This window comes from Diadema setosum, unplaced genomic scaffold (genome assembly GCF_964275005.1).
Source record: "Diadema setosum unplaced genomic scaffold, eeDiaSeto1 scaffold_29, whole genome shotgun sequence".
Classification (NCBI taxonomy): domain Eukaryota; kingdom Metazoa; phylum Echinodermata; class Echinoidea; order Diadematoida; family Diadematidae; genus Diadema; species Diadema setosum.
In genome coordinates, this window is record NW_027307655.1 from 60269 (window position 1) to 75551 (window position 15283).

Here is a 15283-nt window from a genome sequence, read left to right on the forward strand (position 1 = left end):
TGCACGATGCAATGATAAATGTGCTACCATTGATTTTAGAGACGTCATTGTGGTGTGGTACTGGTGATGGTAAGGGAACCATAGATTGCTTTTAAAGTAATGAGACAATCATTGGACCTTTGCATCAAGACCGTATTCCCATCTAGAATATAATGCATGTTCGTGCGGCGTTTTTTTTTTTTTTTTTTAATCCTGACGTGGACATTTTCGTTTTCTTGTTTGTAATTCAAGAATGTTATATCTCAACATGTTTCTTTCCCCTAACATTAACTATTTTTGTTGTTGTTGTTGAATATAAAGTTGGACGTTCCGTGAACGAGTAGAAGAGCAGCGATATAGTTACAGTTTCAATGCATCTTGTTTACCATCTTCTCTGACATTAAATTGATGGTTATTATATTTGACATTGTCTGTCTATTTCCCTGTTGATGCTCATAAGACACTGCTATAACAACTAATACATTTGCTTCAGTCTTGTCACACGCAATGATATGGATTGCAGTTGTGCATGCAGTTTTCCTTTTGCCACCTCTCGTTTTTCTCTCCCCTTTTCCCTCACTTTGGTTTTGTTATACTGCAGATGGGAATGATTACAATAACATAACCCAACTTGAAGTAGGAATGAGAACTGAATAAATTAACTCTAGGCCAGGTGTATACAGCGTCTCGCTCATCTCTTTGAAATTTCAGGTTGTCATTGTTCGACCAACGGAGTTGAAGACAGGCTTTATGTTGCTATAGAGGTATCTCGCGCCACATGAATGGAATGCATACGCTGGTTAGTATTAGTAATGAACTTTTTCATGTCCATCCCTGCCAATAAAAGTGTGTTTGACGGGGTTCTGTGTCATTCTGCCTACGAGAAAGCAAAGTTTTATTTTCGCCATGGCTGTTTCTCTATGCGTAGCCGTGGGTGATGGGTGTTGTTGGCATCTGGGCAGTAAAGAAGCGAGTATCATGCTATAATTCCCCCCCCCCCCCCGTTAGGTTCTAAGCGTTCAATATGGTGATATATCTTTCTTCTTTATTATATCAATCACTGCTGATGGAATTACAGAATTATGTTATGACACGTTTCACTCAAAGCTTAAAAAACAAAGTTTATGCACGATACAAGTAATGGTGCATGAGTCCTATAGGCCATTGATTTTAGATGAGAAATTATGATATGCCTATAGTAGGGGTGTCATTGATTAGGAATTAATGACACGATTAAGCGCTCCTTCCACTTCTAACTGTCCCGTTTGAATGTGTGTTGATCTCGTGAGATCGTCATAAATTAACATTCACGTATAAGCTTACGTTCAAAGTGTACTCTTAGTTGGAGGAGACCTATAGTTACATGATTAAAGGCGATGTCTCTTTCGCTGGAGCCGTACGTTTGGTCCGTTTTTCTTTTGCCCCTTTCTCTTTAATTGAGGTATCAATTTCGTCCAGGATAAATCACATTTTCATGTAAACAGACTCACTTGCTCTATATCCCTTGTTTTGTATCGGAGGCTTCATTGGTTTTACTGCTGGTAAATCTCACAGGCTTGTATATAGTTGTAAGAGCTCTCTGAACTGATCATTGTGATAGCAAGATTAGAGGGAGTCATATTGGTAATGTAAATAATGGTCAGAGGTCATATTTTAAAAGGCCACTGTTAAAGCCAGGATGGTTATAAACACTTAATTGTCATGTTTTATTTGTACGTGCCGAGGATCACTTGGACCCCGTTTACAGTGCGAGGCTCGGCCGCCCACCTTCATTTCGGTGTAAACGCGCAAAAGGCCAAATGCGGGGCAAAAATTGGCCTCGCATTAGGCCACTCTCTGGAGGTGGTCTCGGCCGCGATCGCGCCCGGCCTTTTTCTCAGTGTAAACGCAAACTGGGCTAAATACGCGGCCAATTTTAGTCTGGCTTCCAAACCATATCCTGTACTATTTCGCTATTCAGGATATTAACCACTTCAACGTCGAAAACTAGTATAGTTTAAGGTGGTTTTGTCCTGCAAAGGATTTTCTCCTTCGGCAAAGGCCTTTGCCCGAACGGCGACCTCGTCGCCACGGAATTCAGTTGGCAAAGGATCTGAAAGCCAGACAATACCAAATTGCGTTTGTTTACAAGTAGAGCGCCACTACGACAAAATATTGAAAGGTTTGAATCAAAAGCGCGGCCGAGCTCGGCGGTGTAAACGGACTAAATTGCGTTGCTCGGCCTCGCAATTGAGGTTGGCCGCGGACGTGGCTCGGCCGCGGCTCGGCCCAGCCCCGCACCGTAAACGGGGTCTAAGTTTATTCACTGTACGTACTCAAAAAGTCCGTAAAGCGACTAAGTCGCACACGCACAGAATTTCCACTTAGTTTGTATGACAGAAAAACAAATGTAATCTGAATAATGTAGGCCCAAAAAAGTTCAACTAAGTATCTCATTATAGCTTCAAGGTGCTATATTACATTCTTTTCTTTGTCGATCACGGATGACCGACATCTGATGACCCCAAGCGTATCACCTAACTCGTCTTCAGTGTGACGAGTTTCATATCTCGTTTTAGTTGATTTCTCTTTATACGTATTGTTTTTCCTCTACCGTCACGGTAGATAATTACATGCAGATTGTCTTGCACAAACCCCTCCGAGAGTAATGCCATGTGACACGATTCACCAATTAACGACGACAATATTGTGAACTCTGATTTGCATATTCATTAAAGTTTCTGGGTCAACACACGGCGTGGATTGTGCGCAAGCGATCAACCCTGCTGAGAATGTCTGTCGAAAAGTATTGCATTTGCAACTGGAAAGTTGAAGTTTACTTCTTTCAAGAATTGAAGTACAAGTGAAAGCTGTGAGTTCTGCATTGCGCGGACGAGATGTTTTTGTGAATCTTCCAATCGGTTTGGCAAAAATGTATCATTTGAGGCGATTTTTCGTGCAAGGACTTCTTGCGGATAGAAGCCGCGGCGAGTGGTGACACGTGGGGCTCTATCTCCAATTGCACTGCAGCTACCCGGGAGCATCGGGGGGGGGGGGGGGGGGGAGGGGGGGGGGGAGAGAGTCCGCTGCGCGCTGATACTCCGCTTCGCTGAGCATGGAAGTTGTCATCACCTAAGGTACGATCACACATCGCCGGTTTAGATGGCGGTTCATGGCGGTTCTCAAACCGCCGTGAACCGTGTCCCAATGATGGCGAAAAGCACTTTGACTACGTTCTCAACACGTTTTGAACACGGAGCAAACGCGGATTGACGCGGTAGTAACACGTATCGTCCCGGAAGGTGGAGGAGTTAATACCAAGCCCAATAGTTGGATGCAATCAGAGCCCTTTCACTTGTCCTCAATGGGTTTCAACTCTGAGCGTTTTGCTTTGTTAGGTAAACACAATTTTAAAGAAATTATGAAACGTTGTAACCACCTGTGTTTTACAGATTGATATGAGTGATGCAACAACCAATTACCTTCAAGTTTCAATGTGACTTTTCTCTTTCTCTTTTAATTCTTAAAATATCCGTATTAACTGTCATTAAAAAGACATACCTATCAAAGCGGAATCCAAAATAGTTTCCAAAGTTTCCTGTTCATTTGTAGGCTTATTTATCAAGTGATGTACAAGTTAGTACTTGCTTGTTTCAACATCTCTCTTTTTTTTTAATTCTTTCTTAATTAAGTTTTCACATAATTATTTGGCGTGTTGAATTTAAGATCTTGTTGCTTGTTTATCCATGTTTTCACAAAATTGCTCCTTCTTATCTTTCAGAGCTTCTTGTGATTTAATATGAGCCTAGGAGAGTTCCTAAATCGTAAGGGGAATCTGTATGTGATACCCTCGATCCATTACGACAAACTACTATAGATGGCAAACGTGGTTTATGCCGCCCCAGAACTGTGGAACAGCATCCCCAAGTGATAGAACATGCAAATTCCATCAATAAGTCCAAGATGTTTTTAAATACTTAACTGTTAAAATAGTAACATAGTGATTGTAGATGATGATTTATGCAACATGCTACTGTTTCTGAAATTACCTTTTCCTGTTTATCTTTTTGTTCCCCCTCTAAAGCGCATAGAGACCTTGCCAAAGGTATTATGCGCTATATCAAAGACCGGTAATGATGATGATATAATAATGATATCTTTAACAGCAGTCAATAAAAAAGACATATTATGTACATTATACATTATCAAAGAAGCATATTATAGTATTATGTGCATAGTTTCCATTTTACTTATAGGTTCATGTAACATAATAATGGTGTTTTTTCAAGTTTCAACATTGCTTTTCCCTCTACTCTCTTAAGTTTCACTATATCTGTATCAACATGTCTTACAAAAATGGCATACATAATCACGAAAGCGGAACCTAACATATTTACATTATAAGTCTTCTGTGTGTAACACGTTGCTGGCCATCTTAAAAGCTGTTAAGCTTTGATAAAATTATGAACTTACCTTTTAATGTAAATGATGTACTATTCAACATACCTAACAACTTTTTGAACATTAAACTTTATTTGTTACTGTATATGTGTTAAAGAAGTAAGGAAACTGTAGCATTCAATATATTTGCCCGATCTTGTATTATGGGTTCATTTTTGCGTTTATCTTCAATTTTTACTGCTCCGCCACGAAGTGTCGCCGGAGCCATTATTCTCTTTTAAGTTCATTGTTTCTTTTCGCTTGAAAATTATGGCGGTGTTAACACGGTATTATCACGGATCCTGAGGTGCAAACACGGAGGATGCCGTTCTTAACACGATGAACGGCGATGTGAACACGGTCCATTTCAAACCGCCAAGACCGCCACGAAAAATTAAACATGTTTAATTTTTCTGGCGGTTCCCCGCGGTTCCCCGCGGTTCTCGGGGTTCATGGCGGATGGGTGACGGATGACCACGGTTTGTGTACGGTGTAAACACGGTCTTTGGCGGAGCACGGCGATTTGCTGAACCGCCATGAACCGCCATCTAAACCGGCGATGTGTGATTGCACCTTAAGGTGCAATCACACATCGCCGGTTTAGATGGCGGTTCATGGCGGTTCAGCAAATCGCCGTGCTCCGCCAAAGACCGTGTTTACACCGTACACAAACCGTGGTCATCCGTCACCCATCCGCCATGAACCCCGAGAACCGCCGGGAACCGCGGGGAACCGCCAGAAAAATTAAACATGTTTAATTTTTCGTGGCGGTCTAGGCGGTTTGAAATGGACCGTGTTCACATCGCCGTTCATCGTGTTAAGAACGGCATCCTCCGTCTTTGCACCGCAAGATCTGTGATAATACCTTGTTAACACCGCCATAATTTTCAAGCGAAAAGAAACAATGAACTTAAATGAGAATAATGGCTCCGGCGACACTTCGTGGCGGAGCAATAAAAAATGGAGATAAACGCAAAGATGAACCCATAATGCAAGATCGGGCAAATATATTGAATGCTACAGTTTCCTTACTTCTTTAACACTTATACAGTAACAAACAAAGTTTAATGTTCAACTAGAAATGTCGCTTTGGCGACTGGTATGCCTCCGCCATAATGCATGATTTTCCCAATAGGTCTAGATAGTACATGTGGACAATGTGTGATTACATTTTCACAAAATTGGCAAAATATTGAAATGACAAGTTTGTCACAAATGTGTTGAATGTTCACCTTCCTTGACCTAGGTTTAATTGGATGAATAGGAGAGCATGTATCTAGGGATTTAAGGACTTTAACTTGACTTTGACCCATTCATACATTTAGGCATTGAGTAATTTTCAAGGTACAGGTGTGGAGAAAAAGTGCAATTTCTGAATTGAATAGTAAATTGTTACCATTTTCATCAGGCCCTTGACCCTAAAATTCATAAGATAATCACTTTCAGGTAGAACATGCATAATAAGTACTAAGTTTCAAGATAACTTGAGCCACCTCGAGATATGGAGGAAAACGTTAGTTCAGCACTTTCACTTGATCTTTGACCTTTTGACCTTTGAGGCAAAAAAGAAGAAAAAAAAAACTTTCCAGAGAATTTCTATTAGGTTACACATGCATACACCAAGTGTAAAAAAATAATAACCCTGCTGGCATTGCATAAATATGAGGGAAATAGTAAAATTTTGAAGTGTTGCACTTGACCTTTGACCCCTGACTTTTGACCTCATGAACCCTACATTCTCTAGATAATCACTTCCAGTCAGTACATGTATATTCTATGTTCCATGAAGATACCTTGAACAATTTTCCAAGGCACGGAGAAAAAAAAGAAGTTTTGATTTTTTTACTTGACCTTTTGACCTTTGACCTTTGACCTCATGACCCAAACTTTCACCAGAGAATCTTAATTGGGTAATACATGTATACACTAAGTTTCAAGAAAATATCTTCAGGCATTCAATAGATATGGCGAAAATAGTGAAATTTCATGTATTTGACCCTGACCTTTTGACCTTTGACCTTTGACCTCATGACGCAAACTTTCACCAGAGAATCTTAATTGGGTAATACATGTATACACTAAGTTTCAAGAAAATATCTTCAGGCATTCAATAGATATGGTGGAAAAGTGAAATTTTATGTATTTGACCTTGACCTTTTGACCTTTGACCTTGAGCATGTGCACCCAAAAGTTGATAGGCACAACTTCACCCCCTAATACACATACATGCCAAGTTTCATAAGGATACCTCAACAGGTTTTGATAGTTACCTTGTCCACAAAATTCATTACGGACGGACGGAAGGACGGACGGACGGACGGAAGGACGGACGGACGGACGGACGGACGGACGGACAACCCGAAAACATAATGCCTCCGGCACCACTTCGTGGCGGAGGCATAAAAAGTTGTTAGGTATGTTGAATAGTACATCATTTACATTAAAAGGTAAGTTCAGTCAAAACTTAACAGCTTTTAAGATGGCCAGCAACGTGTTACACACAGAAGACTTATGTAAATATGTTGGGTTCTGCTTTCGTGATTATGTATGCCATTTTTGTAAGACTGCATGTTGATACAGATATGTTGAAACTTAAGAGAGTAGAGGGAAAAGCAATGTTGAAACTTGAAAAAAAAAAACACCATTATTATGTTACATGAACCTGTCAGTAAAGAGGAAACTATACACATAATATTATATATGCTTCTTTGATAATGTATAATGTACATAATATGTCTTTTTATTGACTGTTATTAAAGATATTATTATTATATTATCATCATTACCGTTCTTATATAGCGCATAATACCTTTGGCAAGGCCTCTATGCGCTTTAGAGGGGGAACAAAAAAATAAACAGGCAAAGGTAATTTCAGAAACAGTAACATGCTGCATAAATCATCATCTACAATCACTATGTTACTATTTTAACAGTTAAGTATTTAAAATCATTTTTGACTTATTGATGGAACTTGCATGTTCTATCACTTGGGATGCTGTCCACAGTTCTGGGGCGGCATAAACCACGTTTGCCATATTAGTTTGTCGTAATGGATCGAGGGTATCACATAAAGATTCCCCTTACAATTTAGGAACTCTCCTAGGCTCATATTTCACAAGAAGCTGTGAAAGATAAGAAGGAGCAATTTTGTGAAAACATGGATAAACAAGCAACAAGATCTTAAATTCAACACGCGAAATAATTATGTGAAAACTTGATTAAGAAAGAATTAAAAAAAGAGAGATGTTGAAACAAGCAAGTACTTGTACATCACTTGATAAATAAACCTACAAATGATCAGGAAACTTTGGAAACTATTTTGGATTCTGCTTTGATATGTATGTCTTTTTAATGACAGTTAATACGGATATTTTAAAAATTAAAAGAGAAAGAGAAAAGTCACGTTGAAACTTGAAGATAATTGCTTGTTGCATCACTCAAATTGTGTTTATATACCTAATAAAGCAAAACGCTCCTTGTTGAAACCCATTGAGGACAAGTGAAAGGGCTCTGATTGCATCCAACTACATGGGCTTGGTATGGACTCCTCCACCTTCCGGGACGATACGTGTTACTACCGCGTCAATCCGCGTTTGCTCCGTGTTCAAAACGTGTTGAGAACGTAGTCAAAGTGCTTTCCGCCATCATGGGGACACGGTTCACGGCGGTTTGAGAACCGCCATGAACCGCCATCTAAACCGGCGATGTGTGATCGCACCTTTATGAAGACACAGGTAACTGAGTATCACCTGAATGTGTGAACACGATAACAAGCCGGCTAGTTTTTCGCTGACGTAAAGGCAGTTGTGACTGCAGTAGAAATGAACATAATATCAATTTTTTAGACTGTCTAGTATCAATAGAATTCGAAATGAATTGCTATTCCAGCTCTTTTTAGTCACAAGTGGTCAACAGGTCAATAGTTCAATAAGTGTATCATCAATGCAGAGCCTTCCCATGTGGTGGAAAGTTTACAAATACATAGGGGGCCTAACTGTTTCTTTCCACTGTGATGTTGTGTAGACCTATTCAGTAATCGTAGCCTTGTGGTTGAAGGGTTTCAAAGCTACAAACTTTAACACAGGGCCTGTTTTGGTATACACGTATGAATGGGGGAGGGATGGGCTTCTGTGTGTAATTTATGAACATTTTGCCAATTTTGGTACCGTATGCTTTCATGAGAGAAATGCTAATGACATATATGTAAGTTACGCATGCACAAAATGAATGTACATAAACCCTGGTATACCTGTATGTGGGGTCTTGGGTCGGCAATTACTGTCCGGTCTGCCATTGCAAAAGGTTTTGTTATTTCATAAAGTGAAGTATAACCATGGAGCTACTAACAGTTTGTTAGTAGCTCCATGGTATAACATTTCCGATATTTATAAGTGCTTATCACATTAAAATGTCTCTCAGCACTGAAGATCTAGATTCCTACTGCATTGCAGTACATGACAAGAACAGATTTAACGTGTTACTAGTTTGTCAATATTGTACAGTAACACTTTGTGTTCTTTTGGAGGGTTAGAAATAGTTGTGGGAATTTGATTTTCAATTTTATGTCAATTCTTTACAGCATCAATCATTGAAGACCCATGGACTTCAGGCTGTATACTCTGGAGAGGCAACACTTACAGCTAGAAGTTGCATTGATGAAAGCCAGGGCTGTGCAGTGCATCTTCACGAGTCCAGAAAGAGCCTGTGATCTTGCTTTTTGATTTCTTTCATCCTCAAACCCAACAAGAAAATCTCAGTTCCTGAGTTATTGATGAAAGCCACTAAGCTGTCAGATGGTTAGCTTATTATCTGCTTCACACAACCGTCATGAGGTGGAGGAGGGGTAGTTATTAAAAAGGGAGAAAAAGAAGTTTATAATTGACTGCTTTGATCTGGTTGTAGGCTGCAACACCTTTTTTTTTCAGATTGCCGGCTTTAATCATTTTCTCTTATTCACTTTTTTGTTTTGTTTAGTTGGGATATTTTGTGTCAGTCTCCTCCCTACATCAACACCACTATGCAGATTACGATCATGTTTTAGAAACATGGGAGGGGGTTGCTGTATTTTTGGATGTGCATTTGTTTTTGTTAGTTTTCTATTATGGAGGGCTGATATTAAATGCACTTGACATTGATTTTAATTGCTCAGTTAAAGGGGATGGCTAGTAACTGATCAGTGGGAATCAGTGGGAAAGCTGGGGGATGGTTGTTCCTATCCTTGTGGGATTCATTTCAGAGTACGGTACATGATATATTTATCGTTGTGTGAAAATGATTTGCTTCAGAATGGTCTCATATTCAAGTAATGTGCAGTTTAATGTTTCCAGGTTAGCATGCCTCTACAGTGGCGGGGCCTTAAGCTGCACATTACTTGAATATGAGACCATTCTGAAGCAAATATTTTTCACCCAACAATAGATATATAATGTACTCTTAAATGAATCCCACAAGGATTGAAACACTCATCCCCCAGCATTCCCACTGATTTCCAATGATCAGTTACTAGCCATCCCCTTTAAATTGAGATTGATAAAACATTTTTATCATTTTGTTTTCATGAACTAACTTGTATCATTTGATGTTTGTTTTTTTTGCCACCACCCCCCCCCCCCAAAAAAAAAACAAGTGTTCTGATTTTTTGAAGAATGTACCTCAGTATGGCAAAGATAAATTTAACTATCACCTGTCAAGCATTCAGAGTAGATTGATCAGGATTGATCACTGGAAGTCTTTTTATTTCTTTCTTTCTTTTTCTTTTCTTTTTTTTTTAATTCAAAGCCTTTTGTGGAAGTTACGGTCAACTTGGAGAGCTGCAGTCCGTCATGCCAAGTAATGTACCACTTGTGAGCTTGACTGCTACATCTTCCCTTGCCTTACAAGAGATGACCTCAGAGAGAGTTTGGGCCTTCAGCATCTTGAAATCAACATACAGGCACCAGATAGGCCCAACATCCGCTACTCTGTTGTCAGCTCGCCACTTCAGGAAGATCCTAAGATAATTTTTCATCATTGGTTAAAGAATTACTTGAGTCAAAATAGTGAAACTGAGATAACCGTCACATTCTACCGGATTCGTCATCGGTGCAGAGATTTCAGTAGGTACTTTAAAGACACGTAACTGGGGTGAAAAGAACTCTCACTATCCCATGTATCATTCCATTACTGCTGAAAGGAGTGCATAAAGGAGGAAATACAATGTTTCATGTCAGAACCAGATGGCTGGGTAAGGGTCCTCTTCTGTACCATACCATTTGGGATGGGCATAGATTACAAGACAATCACCTACGCATTCCACTTTGGTCCAGAACGCACATGATATTGATGATTTTGCACAAGAGGTTGTGGTTAGTTTTATCGCACTGCCTGATGAGTAATTGTTCATATCCTATTTTTTTTTCTAACCGAATTAACACAGCTCTGACGTAATATGAAACTGCAATCTGGTAGTTGAGGAATTTGTTGAAAATACATAGTGTGCTATACACATGCACACATACGCACATAGACTGACAGGTGAATATAGGCATACCCGGTCACAGACACACATGACACACACTTGTTAATGCACAGTAGTACAGTAATGGACTGACTTTAAAGTATTGTGATTGTACCTTGATTACTGTATGCCACCTATAGATATTCTCCATGCAAACTTAACTGTATTTTTACCAAATTTTCTATTTGTGATGAATATGAAATGATTTGCTTTACTGTTTACATCTTTTTATTTTATCCATTTTTAAGGTCGCTACATAGCACTATTGGAAGCTTTTTTTTTGTATTTTGAGAAATATGAGGATTTTTTTTTTTTTTACATTGACTTGTGATCACACAGACACTTCTTTGAATATTATAGGGGGTAGGGAATGATGACTACATTGTATTTCTGCTATTAGAAATGAATTTAAACAAATAAATGTCCTTGACATTCAACTGTATTAAAGTGTGATGGTACGGAAATGTACAATACTTCTGCTATTAAAAATTAATAGATTGCTACATGTTGTAGTCATTCAAAAATTGTATTAAATTGTTATTGTACTGAAATGTTACTTTGATTTACTTTGCGTGGTTTACACAAATATGTGGATTTTGTAGATTCATTTTTTTTGCTTTATTTTAAAGATGAGATATATATAATATCTATTGGTTTTGTTCATGTATAGTGTGTGCAACGTTCATTCTTGTTTCTCTAAGCCAGCTAATGTCCAGTGTCACATAACATGCATTTTAAGAAGATTAATACAGTTGTCCCCAGACACATTGTAGGACCACAATGACTTGAATACCTTTTTTCCTCAGTAGAGTAAAGGCTACACTGATTAAATTGCCCAATTGGGCAAGTAGACTGCAACAATTTAGTTGTGTGCTTGCCTGAGATAAAATTTTATTTGCCCTAGGCAAGCAGACAAGTGCTAAGTAACTGCAAGATGGTACCATCTGCATGTATTATGCAATGTAGGAATATGTGTAATAATATATGCGTGATGCATTTACATAAATTTGTATAGATTGTGTGTGTGTGTGTGTGTGTGTGTGTGTGTTTGTGAATGTGTGTTTGTGTATGTAAGTTGGTGTGTCTCAGCATGCTCTATATGTATATAAATATGTTCATAATAATTGTATGGCATGAGATTGTTGTTGTGGTATGAGAAGTGGTCGGGTTGTATAAGGTAGCATTGGTCACTTAAAATGTGTTCATTTATGTCTCAAGTTATCTAGTACGCAACCAGACAGACAGACAGACAGACAAAACATACGGAAACATAACCTCCATCGACCGTAGTAGGTTTCACCTGCTGGTGGAGGCACAATGTAATTCACCAGCAGCTAGCTCAATCCTGCCATTCAAATCGAGGCAAAGAACTTTCATTTCATTCATACAGGTGTTTACGTACATTTACTAAAAGTATGTGTAACTGGTAGCCAGTCCAAAGTTCACGTGATGTGCAATACGTAACAGATCGCGCAAACCACTATACGTAGGTTATTAAAATGGGAAAAAAAAAAAAAAAAAAAAAAACAACGGAGCAAAATTTTACGATGGACCTACTTAAGTATCAAGGTAATGAATACTCTAGTCATTCAATACACTTTTGTTATTAATAAAACCATATTTAATAGAATATTGAATTTTATACTATTAATGATTTAGTATATTTGAATAGAATTCCCCCACCATTTAATAAACGAATCCATGTATACACCGCGCTTAAAACTATTACGATTGGCCACGATCGTCTCTAGCTTCTGAATATGTAAGACCTTATGCATATGCGAATACATAATGAGCTCCGCAAGTTAGCAAAGGCCTCGCCGCTGACGCGGCTCGGTCCAGCGATCACTGCTGTCACGCACACTGCGTTAGTCTATTAGTTTGGTTTATTTTCAGACACTGTTGAGAGGCAAACAGCGCGCGAGGCCTTGTCCAAAGGCTAAGTCTGACAAGGAATAAAACAACCTTTGTAACTTCTGAAGGACTGTTTCACTTCACTGTGCTGCCGTTTGGTATGGCGAATGCATCAGTTACCTTCTCACGGCTGATGCGTGAAGTGTTGTTTGGACTCTTTCGACTTGCGCAACTAATGTGCCTCGAAATGAATGGCCAATCACACCGTATTCTAATAATATAACAATCAATGACACTTATTATGCTGGTCTCAACGTTAGTTGCGCAAGTCGAAAGAGTTGATTGAATAAATGTGACCGTGCACCTCAAAACGAACATAAAGTCGCACACATTGATTTTGCGTGAGGCCTGAAAATAAGTGAAATGGGTCAACCTAGCCGAACTTGACTTTTTCATATTCTCTGAAAGAGCGGGTCTTCTTTTACATTATGCTAAAATTTGGTATCATAAAACGGGCAGGAAAGTGTGTTTTTTAGCAGTTTATCTCGAACATTTTTGGTAGAATAGTGTAATTAGGTGTGTCTTTAGAATCCCTTTTTCATTTCTGAAAAAAAACCTTGTTCCACACTCTTCACTTTCAACTCTAATAACTTTTGAAAGGATAGTGCTACTGCTTTGAAAGTTGGCATTAATTATGGACAGCATGTGCTAATGAGGCATGCTTAGTTTCGCTTTAATTTGATAATCCCTTCATTGTTGGTACTCGGGTGGATTACTTCCTCTTTTTTGTTCCATTCATCGCACAGCCAGCACGGTTTGGTAAAGATTAAGCGCTTGAATAGACACTGCACTTCAGAGCCTCTTTTCTCGATTCACACTTTTCCTGAGTTTGTGCTTTCTTTCCAATATTTAGATAGGTTAGGAGAGTCCATTTGATTTGAGTGATACATCATTTTAAAGCTTAAAGTCTGCGCTTTCAGAATATGGTCTTTACTAAAAATCCATGTCTGGCGACTTTTTGTTTGTTTTGAGGTGCAGGGTCACAAATGGTATGCTAACAATATACTGCATTTTGAGGAAGTCAACCTTTGACTAAATAGAAAAGATCCCTGTCGCAGAGAGGACTTTCGTTCCCCACTTTCATCATTATTAGTAGTAGTATTTTTATTACTATGGTTATCATTGATATTGTTCTTCTTGTTATGATTATCATTATAATAATAATAATAATAATAATAATAATAATAATAATAATAATGATAATAATAAGTATTATTATTGTTGTTAGTATTATTATTATCATTATTATCATTATTATTATTATTATTACTCCATAAATATCAGGTGGCGCATGACAAAGGACGCAGGAAATTATCTTAAGGACTGACTCCCATTAGTCATACACCATAGTAACTACGTGGTCACACTGCCCACAAGCAAGCGAGTGAGAATGTCCCTCAGTCATACAGTCATTTTTATTATTTCACATCGCTTCGTAAATGTCCAAAATGATCGTTCTTATTTTCACTTCAATATCTAAATGCGAATGTGTATGCGTGTGTGCATGTGTGTGTGTCCATGTGTATGTGTAGGGTGTGTGTGTGTTTGTGTGTGTTGACAAGCACATTACTCACAGTTAACCGTCACAAAGGTGGAATTCTCGAAAACCTCAGACTCGCTCAGTGCCACTTGACAAATGTAGAGACCCTCATCTGCCACCTCCAAATCGGTAATGACGAGGCTGAAGTTCCAGTTCATGTTGAAGCGTTCCTCCCTACTCTCAAAATTCCCATCAAAGAATCTAGCCTTGGTCTCCAGCTGACCTGTGATGGTCTCCTTGACCCAGGCCACAGCGAGAGGCTCCGCCTCCTGGAAGGCACACGGCAGCCTGGTGTCGTCCCATTTCCATCCTAGAACTTTGGGGGCAGTATCTACCACTGAGGCTATAGACAACGTGAATCCAAAAAGAAAAAAAAAAGAAGAAAAAAAAAGGCAATTAATTATATACTTCCATACACCAAACGGTAAACTGTGTGTGCCACCTGTAACTATCTAGGTGCCATTGAACGAAGTAACCGCTTCAAGCAAGCTAGAGCTAAAGTAATACATTTTTATGGAAGCCATACTTTGCTCTGCATGGCTTGCGAAACAGCTTTTTATTTAGATAGCTTCGTTTACTCTTTTCGTATCAATTAAAATGAAATGAATCGAGTGAGAATATTCACTCTTGAAGAAGTGAATACAAAAAAAACCAACAAAACAACAACAGTAAATTTAGAGTGAAATTGGAGTGAATTTTGAGTAAATATTTAAATTTATTAACCCGTTTTAGAGTGACCGCAGGGACCACTCCAAAATCTTCAAATGATCCCTGTGGTCACTCTAAATTTTCACTCGAAATTCAATCCAATTTCACTCTAAATTCACTCAATTTCTGTATTCACTCCTTCAAGACTGAATATTTTCACTCGATGTTTTTAGACAGTAAGGATGCTCTTCAACCTCAAAGCTTAGAGTAAGCTGGTCCTCTAGACA

The 15283-nt window shown here is 38.8% G+C and overlaps 1 protein-coding gene across 1 annotated transcript in view; it reads right to left on the reverse strand.

Moving 5' to 3' along the window:
• LOC140245759 (NLR family CARD domain-containing protein 4-like) overlaps positions 1–15283 on the reverse strand; it is a gene marked incomplete at its 3' end in the record, with an annotated part of 76157 nt that overhangs the window by 53911 nt on the left and 6963 nt on the right. The window contains exon 2 of the mRNA XM_072325284.1: positions 14383–14691. Coding sequence (XP_072181385.1) covers positions 14383–14691 — 309 coding nt within the window. The remainder of the gene's footprint in view (positions 1–14382; positions 14692–15283) is intronic.